This window comes from Anolis carolinensis, unplaced genomic scaffold (assembly GCF_035594765.1).
Source record: "Anolis carolinensis isolate JA03-04 unplaced genomic scaffold, rAnoCar3.1.pri scaffold_9, whole genome shotgun sequence".
Taxonomy (NCBI): Eukaryota; Metazoa; Chordata; class Lepidosauria; order Squamata; family Dactyloidae; genus Anolis; species Anolis carolinensis.
The window spans coordinates 8,100,553-8,123,110 of record NW_026943820.1 but is presented as its reverse complement, the minus strand read 5'-3'; the positions used below and the strand labels follow the sequence as shown (position 1 = coordinate 8,123,110).

Sequence of the window (22,558 nt, the reverse complement as noted above, 5' to 3'; positions counted from 1 at the left end):
GAGAAGAGATGTTCAACCTGTAATATCCGGTTGACCACAGAACCAATTATAATAACCACAAAGTAACTTATTAGTAACATGTTACTAATGTGTCAATTTTAAAGTGACAAACTAACAGCCAATAGGTAACTTTGAAAAAGTAACCAACCAAGTATTTTGGGCAAGGGATGTTCAACCTGCAATATCCAGTTGGCCATGGTACTGATCATAAAAACCACAAAGTAACTTATTAGTAGCTGCTACTAATGTGTCAATTTTTAAGTGACAAACTAATGGACAATGGGTAACTTTGAAAAAGTAACTAACCAAGCATTTTGGAGAAGGGATGTTCAACCTGCAATATCCAGTTGACCATGGAACCAATCATAATAACCACCAAGTAACTAATGTGTCAGTTTTAAAGAAACAAAGTAATGGACAATAGGTAACTTTGAAAAAGTATCCAACCAAGCATTTTGGAGAAGGGAAGTTCAACCTGGAATATCCGGTTGACAATGTAACTGATAATAATAACCACAAAGTAACTTATTAGCAGTGTGCTACTAATGTGTCAGTTTTAAAGTGACAAACTAATGGACAATGGGTAACTTTGAAAAAGTAACCAACCAAGTATTTTGGAGAAGGGATGCTAAACATGCAATATCCAGTTGACTACAGAACCGATCATAATAACCACAAAGTAACTTATCAGTAGCTGCTACTAATGTGTCAGTTTTAAAGTGTCAAACGAATAGACAGTGGGTAACTTTGAAAAAGTAACCAACCAAGTATTTTAGATAAGGGATACTAAACCTGCAATATCCAGTTGACCACGGAACCGATCATAATAACCACAACGTAACTTATTAGTAAAGGTAAAGGTTTCCCCGACGTTAAGTCCAGTCGTGTCCGACTCTGGGGGTTGGTGCTCATCTCCATTTCTAAGCCAAAGAGCCAGCGTTGTCCGTAGACATCTCCATAGTCATGTGGTCGGCATGACTGCATGGAGAGCTGTTACCTTCCCGCCGGAGTGGTACCTATTGATCTACTCACATTGGCATGTTTTCGAACTGCTAGGTTGGCAGGAGCTGGGGCTAATAGTGGGAGCTCATTCCGCTCCCGGGATTTGAACCTGGGACTTTTTGGTCCACAAGTTCAGCAGCTCAGCGCTTTAATACACTGTGCCACCACCAGGGGTATATAGATAGATACACATATAAAGGTACATAGAGGTGGCAAAAGCTTGCAAGGGGTTAATGCCTATATATCTGTTTTGGTCCGCAAGTTCAGCAGCTCAGCACTTTAACACACTGTGCCACCGGGGGCTGCTACTAATAGTAGCTGCTACTAATGTGTCAGTTTTAAAGTGACAAACTAATGGCCAACGGGTAACTTTGAAAAAGTAACCAACTAACATTTGTCACAAAAATAACATTCCACATTCCTCACAACCTCTGAGGATGCCTGCCATAGATGTGCGTGAAACGTCAGGAGAGAATGCTTCTGAAACATGGCCACACAGCCCGAAAGACATACAACAACCCTGTGATCCCAGCCATGAAAGCCTTCGACAACACATTCCACATTCAGTGTCTAACTTCCCAGAATGGGTTGACAGCTTGTATGTAGCCTCTGGCGTAAAAATAAAAACAGCCTGCTCCATAGACCAACTGCTTGCAATGAGACAGGTGAGGATACTAAATGTGCTCCTTTTTTTCTTCCGTCTCTTCTTGATAGCACTCCTCACCTATCAGAAATCCCATTAGCAAACACAGCGCCTCTTGAAACAAAGCCACACAGCTAAGAGGCAGCCCACTACGGTGCTCACCGGGCAGCTTGTTCCAGAAACAATTGCAACATGTGGCCAATATATATCCATTTTGAAACGACAATCTTCTTCCTAACTCATCGGGTCAGACAGTTCTGCACTTCACGCATGACTAAGCCCAAAAAAGATTTGGACGGTCGCAAACAACTTTGTTGATCTCCTGCTATAGGTAATTTCCACTGCCTGCAAGTCGTACTGAATCAGCAGGTGCCCTGTGATCTCATCTCATCGTTGTGTCACAGCTTATATTTTTTTGCAGATTACGGACACACATATATATATCCATGCGCCAAATGTAAGCACCCTGCAGACAGTACAATATAGATGAAAATTCAGCCGCAAGAGCACCGCAGATTGTTTGTTTCAATACCCTGTGGACTCTGCAGCCACTTTAATGGGGCAACCCTGAAAATATTTAGCATGGCCAGTCAGTCTTTGATATACTGTGACCACTTCAGACGCTTGAACATCAAAGTGTAAATGTGTGCCTGAAATGCTTCACAAAGGGATCTGGTTAATGCATTCAGTGGCCAGAGATCTTGCACTTGAGACACAGAAACAAATATGCACCTATGTGCCTTCATTCTCAGCTCACGTTATCTTTCTTTTTGATGTGACAACTTGGCTCACATGGACCAACTGTGTTCTAATTTATCGCATTCGTGGAGCCGGAGGAAAAAAAAAGAGATCTTGGTCATAACAATTCTGTAAACTTACACCAGTGTTGGAGTTGGTGGCTCACACTAGTCATGCACTTGTGATATTATGGCCATGCTCCTTCCCATTGCGTGATACAATCTGATTTTTTTCCAATACTTATCACAACCACACTTATGGATACTGTAACGTAGACAATGCAACTGACTGTGCAAAGATTCATGTCAGCAAAAAGCCCAAATGCGAGGATACCATCCTTGTTAAATCTTAGAAATAGCACAACTATTTAATATCATGGGATATCTACAACAGGGTTCTGGTTGGAGACCATACCTTCCAAAAGATATCTAGCCAATGAATTTGGAAATTGTTTTTTTTTCCTGAGGATTTTCATAGTCTCACAATGAGGTTTCCAAGCTGACAAGCAAGAACTCACTATCTGATTACTGCTTGTGACTTTATAGTTTTCTTTAATACAGTAGAGTCTCGCTTATCCAACGTAAACGGGCAGACAGAACGTTGGATAAGCGAATATGTTGGATAATAAGGAGAGATTAAGAAAAAGCCTACTAAACATCAAATTAGGTTATGATTTTACAAATTAAGCACCAAAACATCATGTTATACAACAAATTTTACAGAAAAAGTAGTTCAATACACAGTAATGCTATGTAGTAATTACTGTATTTATGAATTTAGCACCAAAATATCATGATATATTGAAAACATTGACTACAAAAATGCGATAAGCGAGTGTTGGATAAATGAGACTCTACTGTATCTAGGAAATATAGTGGGATTGGATAAAACATCTGCTCACCCATGGAAAGCAACTTTGGGACTTCCAAAAATGCCAAATATCAGTATAGGCAGTCCCCAAGTTATGAACAAGATAGATACTGTAAGTCTGTTCTTAGGTTGAATTTGTATGCAATAATAATAATAATAATAATAATAATAATAATAATAATAATAATAATAATAATATATCACACAGTCCAAGACACTTGGGAAGTGTTCAACTTGTGATTTTGTGATACGAAATCCAGCATGTCTATCTTGTTTGCTGTGTCATACAATATAATAATAATAATAATAATAATAATAATAATAATAATAATAATAATATATTTATGAAAGTTGGAATAGGTATATTTTTAAGTGTAACTCTAGCCAAAGATAGATAGATAGATGGATAGATGGATAGATAGATAAACTAGCTAGTTTTGGATAGCATAGGTTCAACACCCCTGTGGTGTTTGTTTTGCTGTCTGAGCCTCTGTTGAGATTTCACCTCACTTTTTGGTGCTGTGAAAATTGGATTTTGAAAAAAATCGCTTGTTGTGGAAACAAGGATTGGAAATAAAGTTTCAGAGGAGACCCCTTTTCCTCATGAAAATATCTCTTTCAGGAATAGATTTCCCTTCCTAGGGGTAGATTTCTCTCACTTCCTTTTGTCTCAGCCCCGTTCTTAACTATGAGTCATTAGTAAGTTGGATGTTTATAACTCGGAGATTGCCTGTATACAGATATTTTGTTTCAATTTTTTTTCATGTCAGGAGCGACTTGAGAAACTGCAAGTCGCTACTGGTGTGTGAGAATTGGCCGCCTGCAAGGATGTTGCCTAGGGATGCCTGGATATTTTGATGTTTTTCCATCCTTATGGGAGGCTTCTCCCACGTCCCCACATGGGGAGCTGGAGCTGACAAAGGATGCTCACCTGATCTTGCCGGATTCGAACCACTGACCTGTCGATCAGTAGTCCTGCTGGCACAAGGGTTTAACCCATTGCACCACTGGGGCTCCTTTTCATTTCAATAGGACTCATGTAAAAAAAAATCAATTGTGCATAAAAGTCCCATTGTACACATATAGTAGAGTCTCACTTATCCAAGCTAAACGGGCTGGCAGAAGCTTGGATAAGTGAATATCTTGGATAATAGGGATTAAGGAAAAGCCTATTAAACATCAAAATAGGTTATGATTTTACCAATTAAGCACCAAAACATCATGTTTTACAACAAATTTGTCAGAAAAAGCAGTTCAATATGCAGTAATGTTATGTTGTAATTACTGTATTTACGAATTTAGCACCAAAATATCACGATGTATTGAAAACATTGACTACAAAAATGGCTTGGATAATCCAGAGGCTTGGATAAGCGAGGTCTGGATAAGTGAGACTCTACTGTATTTAACTTGAAAATCATTATCTCAGAATGTGCCATTTTGGGTCAACTTATCCACAACTCAGTGTAAGTACTGTACTTATTTATCAATGCACAGAGAAGGCTAAAGACCATATAAAACTACAACTCCTACGCTTCTATAGTATTGAGCCATGACAGTTAAAGTGGTGTCAAACTGCACTAATTCTACAGTGTAGACGAATCTTCAGTGTTAGTTCACTAGGTACAGGTCCTTGAAAGCTTATTTATTTATTTACAGTATTTATATTCCGCCTTTCTCACCCCGAAGGGGACTCAGGGCGGATTACAATGAACACATATATGGCAAACATTCAATGCCAACATACAAACAACATATATAGACAGACACAGAGGCATTTAACATTTTTTTCCAGCTTCACGATTCCAGCCACAGGGGGAGCTGTTGCTTCACTGTCCACTAGTGGCTGTACTTCCTCATTCCTTTCCTCGTGTTTTGCTGGCAGTTTTTATGATGTTGTAAATTAGTTAAATTAGCCTCCCACATAAAGCGTACCTAAATTTCCCTATTTGACAGATGCAACTGTCTTTCGGGGCTGCATAGGTCAACAGCAAGCCAGGCTATTTAATGGTCGGGGGCTTAACCCGACCCGGGCTTCGAACTCATGACCTCTTGGTCAGTAGTGATTTATTGCAGCTGGTTACTAGCCAGCTGCGCCACAGCCCGGCCCAGACATTTCATATTTCTAGTAAACGTCGAAGATGCTTTTGGAATCATGTATGTCATTTTAATAAAACTGCACTGTTCCTGTATGAATCTACCCTTGTTATTGCATTATGGATGAATACTACCTTTGAGTATTTTATTGCTAAATCTAAAATACCTTTAAAAATAATACAATTATTAGGCAGCACAGAACAATCGCAAGCCAAGTAAACAAATGCTCTGCTCCTCTCTCGTCCTGAAAGGCACCAGCTCTATTTTGTCTCTGTGTAATTAAAGCTGATGGTGGGCAGCCTATAATTTGACAGGGTTGGCCACCCAACCTCTGTTCCATGCCTGTAAATATGATTGACCGCCGTCCTTAATCCCTTTGGAAAGAATTTCAAAGAGCACACGTGCCGTTTCCTTAGCTCAGCTATAAAGGCAGAGCGAGGAGCCAAAAGGAACATACGCTGGCAAAGGTTTCCTCTGACACTCTGTTTAGAGAGTCATTTGTTTTCGAGTTTGATCCCTTTCCAAAACAAGCACCATATATATATATATATATATATATATATATATATATATATATATTACTTTTCTAGACAGCTAATGACTGATATTAAACAACAATGACACCAAAACTAAAATAATAATAAAGCATGGATTCCAAAAGCCATGAAATGTATGACTGATTCAAGCATATACGTGTGCAAGTCTGAAACATCAAACAACATCTTGACATGTATGGATCAAGCACAGCCTTGTCCCATGCTGGTACCTTCCAGATATAATGGACTAAAACATGCTTATAATAATAATAATAATAATAATAATAATAATAATAATAATAATAATAATAAACTTTATTTATACCCCGCCACCATCTCCCCAACGGAGACTCGGGGCGGCTTATAGAGAAAGATTTGTCTCAGATGAAAGTAGTTCTTGGACTTGATGCTGAGGTCTGCAGAACACATTCAGGTCCAGAGCTTATAAATGAATAGTTTTTAAAAAATCTTTTGTTACCTCTCCATAGCCTTGAACCATGGCAGTTCAACTAGTGTCAAACTGCATTAATTCTACAGTGTAGATGAACCCTCAGTAGTCTTCCTATCTCTTGCTCCTCTCAAAAGATCCATAACTAACAACCAAAATTCTCTTATGCCATTTTACGAGGGTTGAATGAAAAGTAATGCCTCCACCTTCGTTACTTCGGTTTGGATGGGAATATTTTAATAAATCAAACAGAAATAATCCTTAGAATGTGCTCTTTAACTACCACTATTCACTTTTCCACATAATCACCAGACAATTGGATACATTTCTGCCAACAATGAACAAGTTTTCTGAAGAAGTTTTCATCAAAGAAGTCAACACTCTGTTTCTGCAACCAATGTCTCACAGGACCCATTGTGCACAGATCTTCCGATAGCCAAGCAAAGCAATAATGTGACCCACATGTTCTTGTGAAATGCTGATTATGCTTGACATTTCTCTCTGAGTGATAAGACAATTGACCGGAATCAATCTGCCAACCTTTTGCTTGTGAAACTCAGTGGTTGCTGTCACAGGATGTCCAACTTTTTGTTTATCACACAAGTCAGATGTTCCCACCTCAACATCTTTAAACTTACTCGCCCAAAATAAAAACAATCACCATGAACAGCTTGCATTCTCTGATGAATCTCCTTTTGGGGTGACACTTTCTGCTGTCAAGAATTCAGTGACTGCACATTGCTTAAGTCACATTGACCGACCGTCTGCACAGGGTTCCATACTTCGCACTTTAACAACACAACCATTTAATGCTAAGGCTTCCCACCAAATGGAACTGTAGAGGAGAGTCTGCTGAACAAGTCAGTACCTGCCACAGACCAGGACTGCCATCTGTTGAGGAGTTATGAAGGTGGAGGCATTACTTTTCATTCAACCCTCATATATACAGGTGCTTGTACTATATTTCAAAATCTTGGGAGAAATGGAATACAGAATGGTTCAGGTCCCAAGCATTTGGGATAAGGGATTCTCAATGTACAATATCCACTTGCTTGTTAGATCCCACTGTTCCAGCCCAAGATAGCAACACAAACAATAATATTAATGGACCTATTTACATGGGTAACATACATCAAAGTGATTGAGAAGTCACTAAGGGGCGTTTACATGACACTTTGGACCATCTTGTCCACAATGTGGGTCAAAGCTGTTTAACACGGCTTTGACATGTGTTAGGTAAACCTAGTAATAAATAACATAGTGATTGAAAAGGGGAAATTTGAGAAATAGTATAAAAGATGTAGAAGTGGCAGAGTCAGAAAATGGGCCACAAATGAGCTGGAATCAAACGAATAAAAAAAGTTTGTATCGAAACAAAGGGATGCTGAGCAGTTCTCCCAGTTCAAAGGATTTCCATAGAGGCCCCTTCTACACTGCCGTACAAAATCCAGATAATCTGCTTTGGACTGGATTAAATGGCAGTGAAGACTCATAATGAAGATAATTTGGATTATATGGTTTGATAATCTGGATTATATGACAGTGTAGAAGGGGCCAAAGAAGGTCTTACCCAACTTCATTGAAAGTTCTCACTACTATAGAAGTGACTCTCCAAGGGCAGCCCCATGTAGAGTGTGTTGCAGTAGTCAATTCTAGAGTAGGACTTCCTCAACTATGGGATGTTGTGCATTTTCCGGGCTGTATGACCATGTTCCAGAAGCATTTTCTCCTGATATTTTACCCACACCTATGGTAGGCATCCTCAGAGGTTGTGAGATACCTCCCAACCTCTGAGGATGCCTGCCATAGATGTGGGAGAAACGTCAGGAGAGAATGCTTCTGGAACATGGCCATACAGCCTGGAAAATGCAAAACAACCCAGTGATTCCGGCCATGAAAGCCTTCGACAACACATTCCTCAACTATGCCTACTGTGATGACTCATGGGCCATGTAGTCCCGTTCCTAGCGCTGTTGAGACAGATGAAGAGGAAAACTTGGTTTTTCCACCGTTTCAGCCAGAATTGGAACTTTCCCAGCCAGAATTGGAGCCCTTGCACCTGCAGGAGGTTTGCCTTCCAGAAATCTGCCAAACAAGCCCTGAGTCAGAATCTCCCCCATTTTCTCGCCGTAGTTATTATCAACAACAAAAAGGAGTTCAACAGGCTAATCGCAGAAGCCTGAGAATCGCAGCCAGGCATTCAGCTGATTAAGACCGCTTTCATGAGAACCTTTAGGGAGTCATACATCTGGACACAGAGATTGACTTTCGGTTCTGGTTCCCCAGAGAAGTGTTCTTTGGTGGGAAAACGAGACCCTATTTAGGCTCCTTGCCCCGTAGGAATCTTGCGGAGTCAATTCGTCAGCTACCGGAGTAGGTTGTGTGTGGACAGCGCTACTCCCGTTTCCAAGCCTTCGTTCCTGTTTCCAGCCTTGTTTTGCTTCGCGGACCTTGCCTTGCTTCCCGGACCTTGCCAAGTATTTACCACGGATCTTGTCCCTGTTCCTCGTTCCTTGTTGCCTTGAATCAAGCTTTGTGTACCAAGAATCAAGTTATTTCCTTGCCTTGCCTAAGTTTCATGGACTAAAGGACCTTGTCATCTCCCCTCACCTTGCTTGGCAAAGTGAGTGTTTCGGTTACTGGATTACAACTTTGGACCTTACTATTTCATATTGGACATTGTTTTCCTGGACTATATTTGACCTTTCCTGAAAGGTCATCTTCTGAACTATATTCTACACTTATTTTTATTTCCTTTACTTATTTCCTTAATAAAGATATTAGATAGATTCTGGCCTCTGTGTATGGTTATTGGTGCTCTGCAGCCTGGGTCGTGACACCTACTTTCTCACATTTTCTCTGGAGAGGAGTTACTCCCAACCAAACGTTCCCAGCATTTCTCAAATTATACAAATCCCTTATGACTGAGGTCTTGCATGTGCTCTTTCCAAACCACCATTTTCCCAAGCATTCTATGATATTATAGCAGACTAGCAAATCAATTTAAATTCTGTTGTCGAAGGCTTTCATGGCTGGAATCATTGTGTTCCTGTGAGTTTTCCAAGCTCTGTGGGCCATGTTCCAGAAGCATTCTCTTCTGATGTTTTGCTCACATCTATGGCAGGCATCTTCAGAGGTTGTGAGGTCTGTTGGAAACTAGGAAAGTGGGCCGGGCTGTGGTGCAGCTGGCTAGTAACCAGCTGCAATAAATCACTACTGACCGAGAGGTCATGAGTTCGAAGCCCGGGTCGGGTTAAGCTCCCGACCATTAAATAGCCCGGCTTGCTGTTGACCTATGCAGCCCCGAAAGACAGTTGCATCTGTCAATTAGGGAAATTTAGGTACGCTTTAGGAGGCTAATTTAACTAATTTACAACATCATCAAGCTGCCAGCAAAAGACGAGGAATGGAATGAGGAAGTACAGCCACTAGTGGACAGTGAAGCAACAGCTCCCCCTGTGGCTGGAATCGTGAAGCTGGGGAAAAAAAAGTTAAATGCCTCTGTGTCTGTCTATATATGTTGTTTGTCTGTTGGCATTGAATGTTTGCCATATATGTGTTCATTGTAATCCGCCCTGAGTCCCCTTCGGGGTGAGAAGGGCGGAATATAAATACTGTAAATAAATAAATATCTGTGGAATAATGTCCAGGGTGTGAGAAAGAAATCTTGTCTGCTTGAGGCAAGTCTGAATGTTGCAACCTCTGAGGATGCCTGCCATAGCTGTGGGCGAAATGTCAGGAGAGAATGCTTCTGGAACATGGCCATACTGCCCGGAAAACTCACAGCAACCCAACTTGAGTTATCTCCCACCCCAAAACCAATTCAATGCAGGGATTTTCTGAATTAGTGTCACGACCCAGGCGGCAGAGGCACCAATAACCATACACAGAGGCCAGAATCTAACTAATATCTTTATTGAAGGAATATATAAAGTTAATAAAAACAAGTGTAGAAAATAGTCCAGAATTAGACCCTTCAGGAAAGGTCAGAATTAGTCCAAAAAAGCAATGTCCAATAAGAAATATTAAGGTCCAAAGTTGTAATCCAATAACCGAAACACTCACTTTGCCAAGCAAAGTGAGGGGAGATGACAAGGTCCTTTAGTCCATAAAACTTGAGCGTGGCTAGGAAATAACTTGATACTTGAAACAAGGCTTGAACGTGGAACAAGGTAACTAAGAACAAGAACAAGGTCCGTGGAATAACTTGGTAAAATCCGTGAAACAAGGCAAGGATTAGTCCTGGGAAACAAGGCAAAGTCCGTAGGTAAACAAGGCTGGGAAGCAAGGCGAAGGCTGGATAGCAAGGCAAGGCTTGAGCTGAAGCGAGGCTTGAATCGGAGCGCGCTGTCCAAACACAACTCGCTCCGCAGGCTGACGAATTGACTCCGCGAAGTTGCTACGCGGGCAAAACACCTATATAGAGTCCAACTTTCTCACCAGAGCGGTTCTCTGGGAATCAGAAACGAAAGCTAAACTCTGAGACCAGATGTTAAACTCCTTAAAGATTCTCACGAGAACCAATGTTAATTGGCAACATTCTTAGCTGCTATCCTCGCACTCCTGCGCGAAGCTGAATCCAAACTTCTCTGTTGTTTACAAAACTCCCGGCGCAAGAACACGGGAGAAGTAGGCTCTGGGGTTGTTTGACATACTTCTGGGGCACAACTTTCTTGCAGGTGCAAAGTTTCCAGATCTGCCTGGGAAAGATCTGGCTGAGAGGAATCCAGTTCAGACTGGGAAGGTAAAAAACCCAAGTTTTCATCTTCATCAGGAATTACAATGTCCTGAGCAGGACTACAAGGCCCATGGTTCATCACACTATCCCCCTCCTCAGGGCCCCTCCCAAACTGGGGTCCTCTCCCCGAGGCGCGAGGTCGCGGTTTGGTGGGATAGGTCAGATGGAAGCGACGGGTTAGATCAGGAGCATGGACTGTGGAGGCGTCTTCCCAAGAGCGTTCCTCAGGCCCAAAACCCACCCAGTCAATGAGATATTGTAGGCGGCGGCGATGAAAGCGAGAATCCAAAATGTCCTCAACCTCGAACTCCTCCTCCCCATTCATCAAAACAGGAGGGGGGGCCGGTTGGTCTGTATCAGGACGCACACCATCCGCCGGAAGGAGCAGGGAACGGTGAAACACTGGGTGAATGCGCATTGAACGCGGAAGTTGGAGTTTGAAAGTCACGGGGTTTAATTGCGCCACCACTGGATAGGGGCCAATGAAGCGGGCATCTAACTTCCGGCATGGGCGGTGGGAGGGCAGAAAGCGAGTGGACAGAAAAACCCGATCTCCTACCTTGATTTCGGGGCCCGGCTGGCGGTGTTTGTCGGCGTGGCGTTTATAGTCCTCCTTGGCTTGGTCCAGTTGCTGGAGCAAAAGTTGTTGCACCGCTGTGAGTTCCTGCAGCCAATCCTCTGCTGCGGGAACCTCTGAAGTTTCAATGACAGGGGGAAAGAAACGTGGATGGAAACCGTAGTTTGCAAAGAACGGCGTTTCTTTTGTAGAAGCTTGAACTCCATTATTGTAGGCAAACTCAGACAGTGGTAACAGAGAAGCCCAATTGTCCTGTTGGTAGTTTACATAACAGCGAAGATACTGCTCCAAAGTGGCATTAGTGCGCTCCGTTTGCCCATCTGTTTGGGGATGATGAGCTGAAGATAAGCGAGAGTCTATGCCCAGTAGTTTTTGTAGTGCCTTCCAAAAACGAGAGGTGAATTGAGATCCACGGTCTGTGACTAAACTCTTGGGCAATCCATGTAGTCTGAAAACATGCTGAAGAAATAGATCCGCAGTTTCTTTGGCCGTGGGGAGGCCTTCGCAGGGAATGAAATGGGCTAACTTGGTGAATAGGTCCACCACCACTAAGATCGTGGTGAATCCACAGGAAGGTGGTAGGTCAGTGATGAAATCCGCGGAAATTATTTCCCATGGGCGAGATGGGGTAGGAAGGGGGTGTAAAAGCCCTGAGGGCTTCTCCCTTCGTATCTTGGAGCGCTGGCATACTGGGCAGGTGTTGACATATTTTTCCACATCCTTGCGGATCTTGGGCCACCAAAAATCTCTTAGGATCAAATGCATGGTTTTAAATAGTCCGAAGTGTCCTGCTGGTTTGCAGTCATGACACAGACGAAGCGCTTTTTCCCTGCCCGGTCCGGGTGGGATATAAACATGATTTCTATAGCAGAGCAGCCCATCTTTAAGCGAAAAGGGAAAATGCAGACCTTGGCGAAGTTGGTCCTGCGCCCAGGCATCTGCTTGCTGACTAGCCCTGATTTCTTGAGCACAGATGGGTCCTGGAGTAGGGGAAGTTGAACCAATGGGACTGGATTTGGTGTTCCCCACTGTGAGCGTGGCAAAGTTCTCAGGTTGTAGCAGTTGGGATTCAAAGGTCTCCTTGCGTCCTGCAGCGTATTCCGGTTTACGTGACAGGGCGTCTGCTTGCTTGGTTTGAGCTGGGGTCACATAATGGATCTGGAAGTTGAAACGTTCAAAGAATAAAGCCCAACGTTGCTGCCTCTGATTTAGTTTGCGGGCAGTTCTTAAATGTTCTAGATTACGATGATCAGTGTGGACTTCAATGGGGAATTTGGCCCCTTCTAGCCAATGTCTCCAAGTTTCAAAGGCTGCCTTTATGGCCAGTAGTTCTTTTTCCCAAATGGTATAATTCCTCTCTGGTGTGGTTAGTTGACGAGAATAAAAGGCACAGGGATGGAGGTGTTCTCCCACCGGTTGTAAGAGTACAGCCCCAATTGCCACATCAGAGGCGTCCGCTTGCACCACAAAAGGGGTTCCAGGATTTGGGTGCTGTAGAATTGGCTGGGAGGTGAATAGTTTCTTCAGTTGCTGGAACCCTTTCTCTGCTTGATCAGTCCAGCGGAAAGGCTGCTTTCCACGGATGCAGCTAGTGATGGGGTCGGACCAGCGGGCAAAATCTGGAATGAACTTGCGGTAGTAGTTCGCGAACCCCAAGAAACGCTGCACCTCTTTCTTGTTAGTTGGCGCCCGCCATTCCAATACTGCTGAAACTTTGGCTGGATCCATGGAAAGCCCTAGAGGCGAGATGCGGTAGCCAAGGAAATCTACCTCTTGTAGATCAAAAGCGCATTTTTCTAGCTTGGCATAAAGTCCATGATCCCGCAATCGTTGCAACACCATTTTGACGTGGTTCTCATGTTCTGATTGTGATCTGGAAAACACCAAAAAATCGTCCAGGTAGATTATCAAGAATCTGTCTAGATAGTCCTGAAAAATATCGTTGACAAAATGCTGGAACGTTGCGGGAGCTCCGCATAAACCGAAATTCATAACTCGGGACTCGAATAATCCGAATTTAGTCTGGAAGGCGGTCTTCCACTCGTCCCCTTCTCTGATGCGAACTAGATTATAAGCCCCCCGAAGATCCAGCTTGGTGTAGACCTTGGCTCCTCGAAGTCGGTCCAGTAGATCCGAGATTAAGGGCAGGGGATAGCTGTTCCGCTTGGTGATATTGTTCAATGCTCTGTAGTCCACCACCAAGCGTAATTCCCCTGACTTCTTCTTCACAAACATCACTGGGGAGGCGGCTGGGGATTGAGAGGGTCTGATGAACCCCTTGCGAAGGTTTGTCTCTAAGAATTCCCTGAGAGCTTCTTGCTCTGGTTCAGTCAGGGAGTAGAGATGCCCTCGCGGGATCGGGGCCCCCTCCACCAAGTCAATGGCACAGTCATAAGGTCTATGTGGGGGTAATTTTTCGGCTTCTTTCTCATTGAATACATCCCAATACTCGGAGTACTTCTTTGGCAAGGTGATGATGGGCTCGGAGTCTGTGGCATGGCATACCTTGGCTACGAGGCAATGGTTTTGGCAGTACGGTGAAGCAAACTGCAGTTCTCTGTTGGACCAGGAGATGTTAGGGTCGTGGAGTGTCAGCCATGGAATTCCCAAAATCACAGGGAAATGGGGAACCTCGGTAACAAAGAAGGAAATCTCTTCCATATGTTCCCTTATCCACATCCTGGTGGGTTCCGACCACTGGCTTACGGGCCCCGTCTTGAGGGGACGGCCGTCTATGGCTTGCACCACACGGGCATTCTTGAAATCATGATATTGTAATCCCAGAGAGTCGGCATACTCTCTATCGATGAAATTGTTGGTAGCTCCAGAGTCTATCATGGCGTGGATCATGACGGGTCCCCTTTTTGCTGACCATAATGTGACCACGAGAAGGAACAGGACCCCGGTTGGCGGCTCTTGGATGGATTTTTTGACCGGGTTGGCGAGCCTCTCTACACCCGGTCGTTGGCTTCCCCCGCCGGCTGTGTGCCAGTCGGCTCAGACGCCTTCGACTCCGTGGAGGACGCCGCCGCAAGACGGGCGGCAGGCTTCCCTTTGGCTGGGCACTCTCTGGCGAAGTGGCCCCCGTTCCCGCAGTACCAGCAGAGGTTCAAGCGTTGACGACGGGCCTTCTCGGCGGCATCTAGTCTGGGACGCACATTGCCCAACTGCATCGGCACCTCCTCGCCTCCTCTGGGGTATGGGGTTGGCGGCGGGGGTCTCCACACCGGACGTGGCTGAACACTGGCGGGAGCGGGGGGTTTTGCCCCGGCTCTACCGCCCTGGCCTCGAACCCATTGTTTCCTGTTGGCAATCATGACTTCAGCCCGTAAACATTGATCAATGAGTGCCTCGAGGGTCTGGGGAGGATCCACCTTGGAGATTTCTTCCAGCATTTCAATGTTGAGACCCTCCCGAAATTGTCCTCTGAGGGCTACATCGTTCCAGCCGGTGTTGTGGGCCAGCACGCGGAACTCGGCTATGTACTGAGACATGGGTCTGTCTCCTTGAAGGAGGCGCCGGAGTTTGTGACCGGCTGCCTCCAAATTGTCCTCGATTCCCCAGGTCTCCTTAAGGTGATCCAAGAAGCGTTGTGCTGAATTTAGGTGGGGGGAGGCTTGATCAAACAGGGCCGTCGCCCAGCTAGCCGCTGGTCCATCTAGAAGACTGTAGACCCACGCCACCTTGATGTCTTCTTGGGGAAACTCGGCATCACGGGCCTCTAGATAAGCTTGACATTGGCGGCGGAAAACATGAACCTTAGCAGCTTCTCCAGAAAACTTGGTAGGCAACGCCATGGCCGGGAGGCGAACTCCGCGCTCCCTCAACCCTTTTATTTCTCCATCCTGCGCGTTGAGTCTGTCACGGATGCGGTCCACTTCGTCCTTGCTGATGGTGTAGCTGAGCGGCTGTCCAGCCGGCGCGGCTCCGGTAGACATCCTGGCCTCGGTTAGTTGGTGCTTATGGGCGGCGGAGTCAAACTGTCACGACCCAGGCGGCAGAGGCACCAATAACCATACACAGAGGCCAGAATCTAACTAATATCTTTATTGAAGGAATATATAAAGTTAATAAAAACAAGTGTAGAAAATAGTCCAGAATTAGACCCTTCAGGAAAGGTCAGAATTAGTCCAAAAAAGCAATGTCCAATAAGAAATATTAAGGTCCAAAGTTGTAATCCAATAACCGAAACACTCACTTTGCCAAGCAAAGTGAGGGGAGATGACAAGGTCCTTTAGTCCATAAAACTTGAGCGTGGCTAGGAAATAACTTGATACTTGAAACAAGGCTTGAACGTGGAACAAGGTAACTAAGAACAAGAACAAGGTCCGTGGAATAACTTGGTAAAATCCGTGAAACAAGGCAAGGATTAGTCCTGGGAAACAAGGCAAAGTCCGTAGGTAAACAAGGCTGGGAAGCAAGGCGAAGGCTGGATAGCAAGGCAAGGCTTGAGCTGAAGCGAGGCTTGAATCGGAGCGCGCTGTCCAAACACAACTCGCTCCGCAGGCTGACGAATTGACTCCGCGAAGTTGCTACGCGGGCAAAACACCTATATAGAGTCCAACTTTCTCACCAGAGCGGTTCTCTGGGAATCAGAAACGAAAGCTAAACTCTGAGACCAGATGTTAAACTCCTTAAAGATTCTCACGAGAACCAATGTTAATTGGCAACATTCTTAGCTGCTATCCTCGCACTCCTGCGCGAAGCTGAATCCAAACTTCTCTGTTGTTTACAAAACTCCCGGCGCAAGAACACGGGAGAAGTAGGCTCTGGGGTTGTTTGACATACTTCTGGGGCACAACTTTCTTGCAGGTGCAAAGTTTCCAGATCTGCCTGGGAAAGATCTGGCTGAGAGGAATCCAGTTCAGACTGGGAAGGTAAAAAACCCAAGTTTTCATCTTCATCAGGAATTACAATGTCCTGAGCAGGACTACAAGGCCCATGGTTCATCACAATTAGCAAGTAGTATCCAGTTGGATCATCCCAGACAGAGAAGGCTCATTCAAGTCAACCGTTGAGTGGGGAGCCAACATGTAGGAAGATCTCAATGACTTAATGGGTCTACTCTAACAATGGGATTGAGACGGTTAACTTCACTCACCTCACGCGTGACCCTCCCATTGTTGTCGAAGTCATACAGCGTGAAAGTCCATTCTTGCCTGTTGTCTTCCTCAACGGACACATCACACTGCAATTCCTAAGGAACATGCAGAGAGCAGCTGGTTACCTAAAGCAAGACTCTTTATCTGCAGTGGTTGCTAACTTCGTCGGAGGAAAAAATAATAAGATGCATCTACAGTATAGAATTAATGCAGTTTTGACGCCACTTGAACTGCCATGGTTCAATGCTATGAAATCATGAGAGATGCAATTTGCAGAGACACCAGGACTCTTTTGCAAAAATCCAATGACATTAAAATGGTACCAAATTGTATTCATTCTACAGCAAAGAAGCACTGTTAGTAAAAACAATACCACCATTTATTTTATTTTATGCTTTTCTATTTTACTCTGGGTTGGGTTGAAAAGTGTATATGTATATACAGTAGAGTCTCACTTATCCAACATAAATGGGCCGGCAGAATGTTGGATAAGCAAATATGTTGGATAATAAGGAGGCATTAAGGAAAAGCCTATTAAACATCAAATTAGGTTATGATTTTACAAATGAAGTACCAAAACATCATGTTAGACAACAAATTTGGTAGAAAAAGTAGTTCAGTAGGCAGTAATGCTATGTAGCAATTACTGTATTTATGAATTTAGCACCAAAATATCACGATATATTGAAAACATTGACTACAAAAATGCATTGGATAATCCAGAACGTTGGATAAGTGAGATTCTACTGTATGTGGAGGAGGTGTCCACTTGCACAGACAGCCTCCCATCTCCAAAAAAGTTATACAGTAGAGTCTCACTTATCCAACATTCACTTATCCGACGTTCTGGTTTATCCAACGCAGTCTGCCTTTTAGTAGTCAACGTTTTTGTAGTCAATGTTTTCAATGCATTGTGATATTTTGGTAGATTTTTTGCTAGATTCGTAAATACAGTAATTACTACATAGCATTACTGAATATTGAACTACTTTTTCTGTCAAATTTGTTGTATAACATGATGTTTTGGTGTTTAATTTGTAAAATCATAACCGAATTTGATGTTTAATAGGCTTTTCCTTATTATCCAACATATTCACTTATCCAATGTTCTGCCAGCCCGTTTATGTTGGATAAGTGAGACTCTACTGTAGTTCCCACTGAGCAGGAGACACCAATGGCCCTCCCTCCACTGACATTCAGGTTATAGTGAGCGCCATGAACATGTAACCCAAACTCTCCCGTGTCTTCCACAAACACCATTCTGCCCCCCCACCCAAGTGCAGGCTTCCATGCAGGGACCATTTCATCCTAGATGTTCTGTTTTTCCTCCAGAATGGACATCCCAGGGTTCCTTAATTTGCATGACCCCACCCACTGCCTCTCCCTTAACCCTTTCATATGGCACACAGTTAACAGAGGAATTCATCAGCAACTGAACAAGAAGTTTGGGGAGAATTCACCATGATTTACAAGAGTTGTACTTGACCTACATCCAGAGAGCACTGTAGACCCAACCAATGATGGATCTGGACCAGACTTGCCACGGATGATGGGACTTGCAGTACTTTCACTAATACTGTGACCCCCACCGACAATGGACTGTGACCAAACTTGCCACAGAGAAGCCCCATGACCATCTGAACATACTGCAGGGGTCAGTGGGAATGGACCTTGATTTTGGGAGTTATAGTTCACTTACATCCAGAAATACTGTGACCCCCACCAGCAATGAACTGGGACCAAACTTGCTACAGAGAAGCTCCATGACCAACTGAACATACTGCAGGTGTCAGTGGGAATGGACCTTGATTTTGGGAGTTATAGTTCACTTACATCCAGAAAAACTGTGAATCCCACCAACAATGGACTGGGATCACACTTGGCACAGAGAAGCCCCATGACCAACTGAACATACTGCAGGGGTCAGTGGGAATGGACCTTGATTTTGGGAGTTATAGTTCACCTACATCCAGAAAAACTGTGACCCCTACCGACAATGGACTGGGACCACACTTGGCACAGAGAAGCTCCATGACCAACTGAACATACTGCAGGGATTAGTGGGAATGGACCTTGATTTTGGGAGTTATAGTTCACTTACATCCAGAAAAACTGTGAATCCCACCAACAATGGACTGGGATCACACTTGGCACAGAGAAGCCCCATGACCAACTGAACATACTGCAGGGGTCAGTGGGAATGGACCTTGATTTTGGGAGTTATAGTTCACCTACATCCAGAAAAACTGTGACCCCTACCGACAATGGACTGGGACCACACTTGGCACAGAGAAGCTCCATGACCAACTGAACATACTGCAGGGATTAGTGGGAATGGACCTTGATTTTGGGAGTTATAGTTCACCTGCATCCAGAAAGCACTGAACCCAACTGACGTTAGATCTAGACCAAACTTGGTATACATACCCAACATGGCCAACTATGCATACAGACCAAGTTTGGGATGATTGACCTTGGATCTGGGAGCTGTAGTTCATCCTTATCAAGAGAGCCTTGAACCCAGCTGACGATGGATCTGAACTAAACTTGGCACACACACCCAACATGGCCAACTGCAAATACTGGCAGGGTTTGGGGGCAATTGCCCTGGGAATCTGGGAGTTGTAGTTCACCCTTATCCAGACAGCACTGAACCCAGCTGACGGATATGGACCAAACTTAAGTGATATTATCAAACATCCCAAAACAAACAATGCCTTCTTCTAATAACCCAGGCACCGCCAGGTCCCCAAGCTAGTACATAATAAAGACCAAACCAAATTTTTTTAGCTAATCCAGAATTCTGTTTCCAATAATGTCCACCCAATTACCTGGGAGAAACACAGATGTTGAACCCCAAGGTTTTTATATATATATATATATATATATATATATATATATATATATATATATCGCTTTTCCTTTCCTTGGTTATTTGGCACCCCAATCTATAGCCTCCATTTCCCACAATTTCTCTGGGACCGGAGAAGAAAGGAACTGAATGCCATTCCTTGTCTAATTCCCTTGGGCTAAGACTCTTAGAGAATTTGAAACATTTTTTTTCTCCTTTTTCATTGAGTAAGAAGAAGAAACTATGTGAAAGCTACTTACGGAAAAATGCTTGGAAACAGAAATGCAAGATCCTCCAATTTAAGGGAGAGGAAGGAGGGGAGGAAGGCAGAAGAAAAGAAAGCTTCTGCTTAATTCAAGGAGAAAAAGTGAAGAGACTCGCAGCATGAGACGGGATAAAATTGAAACCAAAATGACCATTAATACAAAATAGACCTGTGGCACAAACCCGTCTCTGGAAAAAAAATACCGTTTCACGGCACAGGCTTTCAATGCCGCATCAGTTCTGTCTCTCCCCTTACAACTCATTAAATAAAGCATTACATCTGCAAAAGTAGAAACCAATTTAGAATGAATAAGGAGGACAAAAAGAATCTTGCCGACCAAGTTCTGCTTTAATGCAATCTTTAAGGAGTGAGCGATGGTGGAAGAGTTTTCAAAATAGTTGTATCGCATAGAGTGCAACCCAGAAGTCATCAAATCTAGGCTGTTAATGAAGTTCATTTTGCACAAACTGTGGACGAGGAAGGATCAAGATTTTTCTACCAACTAAATATATTTGCACACCAACAACAATAACTGGATTCAGGTGGAAACAAAAGCAAACAGGGCCAGGCATTAGCACAGCAAGTTAGTCACCAAGCTGCAATAAATCTTGCCAACCATAAAGTTGACAGTTCGAAGCCCGGGTCAGGGTGAACTCCTGACCTTAGCCCAGCTTTTGCCTACCTAGCAGTTCAAAAACAAATGTGAGTAGATTTTTTTTCCAGGAGCAACTTGAGTCGCTTCTGGAGTGAGAGATTTGGCCATCTGTAAGGACGTTGCCCAGGGGATGCCAGGATGTTTTGATGGTTTTTTGTTTTTTTTACCATCCTTGTGGGAGGCTTCTCTTATGTCGCCGCATGGAGCTGGAGCTGATAGAGGGAGCTCATCCGTGCTCTCCCCGGGTGGGATTCGAACCTGGCAGCCTTCAGGTCAGCAACCCAACCTTCAAGTCACAAGGCTTTAATCCACTAAGCCACCGAGGGCTGTAGATGAATAGGAACCACATTAAAGTGGGAACGGATTTAGGCTTGGTGTTTCGATCACAAAAAGGAGGAAGTTTGCAAACAAAGAAAGCTCTTCGGCAGGAAGATGGAGCGACAGCACTCTCCAGTGGCCGGAACCAAGCACAGCCTCCAAAGATGCCGAAAGATGGTAAAGCCTATATATACTAGACATGTGTGCGAAATTCGTTCTTGTGTCTTTTGTGTCTTCCGTTTATTCGGAAGTACAAAACAGAAAGCGCCCTTCCCCGCACGAAACTCAGCTTGACACGAAAGCCTGATTTTGTGTGGAGTTGAAATTTCATGCGTGCCCACTTCTTCTCTTCCTCCTCCTCGCTCCCTTGCACCCATAATGACCCGCATTTACTCACGGGAGTCATAGCTGAGCAGCCTCACATCCAGACCTCAGCATCAAGGAACCACTTCCCCTCCCTCCTTTCCAGGTGTGTGTGAGAGTGTGTAACTGTGCTGGCACTCAGCTGCAGACAGGCACTGAGAGGAGAATGTGCGCTTTTCAGACCTGCCTGTGCCCCACCACACATACAATTTCTTTCTAGGGAGAGTGTGTGTGTGTGTGTGGCTTGCAGGCAGGCCTGGAAAGCTTGTGCACGTCTCTCAGTGCCTGCTTGCAGCTGAGCACCTGCACAGTCACACACCACACCACACGCACATGCCCCGTTGCCCACCACACTCTCCGAGTTGAAAGGAGGAAGAGGTGATGCTTCCTTCCGGCTTGTTTGCTGACATCTGTATGTGGACCTGCCTGGCCATGACTCCCGTGAGTTAATGCGGGGCATTGCGGGTGAGAGGGAGGGAGGAGGAAGACGAAGAGAAGAAGTGCAGTGCCTGCGAGGCAGCTGAACGCCTCGGGAAGGGGAGCCAATGGGCCAATTTTCGGGGCCCTGAAACAAATAATAATAATAATAATAAATAAATAAATAATAATAATAATAATAATAATAATAATAATAATAATTTTATTCTTATACTCCGCCCCATCTCCCCGAAGGGACTCGGGGCGGCTTACATGGGGCCAAGCCCGGACACAGCAATATAAAAGCAAAACAATAAAACAGATCAATCAACAATAAAAACATCAAGCAACGATAAAAACAGTCATAAAAAATCACATACGAAAATAAAATGATAAAATCATGGGTTGGATTCAAAGGATCTGGGCCAAAAGTGCAAAATATGTTGATGTCATCAGGGAGGGGTGGTTACCCAAGCTATCATAGCCATTAAAGTGCCAATTATAATACTGGGGAAGGCATACACAAAACAATCAAAAACAACCAGAGCCATCCCGAGGTAATGTTTGGGAGTAGGCAACCAGAATTTTGGTGCCTCCCCCCCAAACAAATTGCTGAAAAATACATGTGGTAGCAGTGGCGGCTGCGGCGGCAGCTCCCTGGAGAGTGCGCACACTGGCACACATGGACACAGAAGGCCCAGCCACCCATCCGTGGGGGCGATTGGAAGGCCTGCACATGTGCACAGGCCCATCACCCAAAAAGCATGGTCGATGGGCCTGTGCATGTGCACAGGTCTTCCAATCGACCGTGTGGACACGGAAGCTCAACCCGTCCATGCGGTCGATTGCCTGGTGCCACGAAGAGCGATTGCTTCAGGCAATCCCCACTCCACTTTAGATGCTTGAGGCTTGGAGATGGGAGTCAGCAAGAATGGCAG

At 44.3% G+C, this 22,558-nt stretch overlaps 1 protein-coding gene across 3 annotated transcripts in view; it reads right to left on the bottom strand.

Annotated features, from left to right (window-relative positions):
• Positions 1-22,558, bottom strand: part of nkd1 (NKD inhibitor of WNT signaling pathway 1) — a 187,921-nt gene that overhangs the window by 14,264 nt on the left and 151,099 nt on the right. For 2 of the 3 annotated variants that reach the window (XM_008115625.3, XM_016995462.2), the window contains one exon: positions 16,751-16,846. The exons of the other annotated variant lie outside the window; for it this stretch is intronic. In XM_008115625.3, the coding sequence (XP_008113832.1) occupies positions 16,751-16,846 (96 nt within the window). The remainder of the gene's footprint in view (positions 1-16,750; positions 16,847-22,558) is intronic. 3 annotated transcript variants of the gene reach the window in all.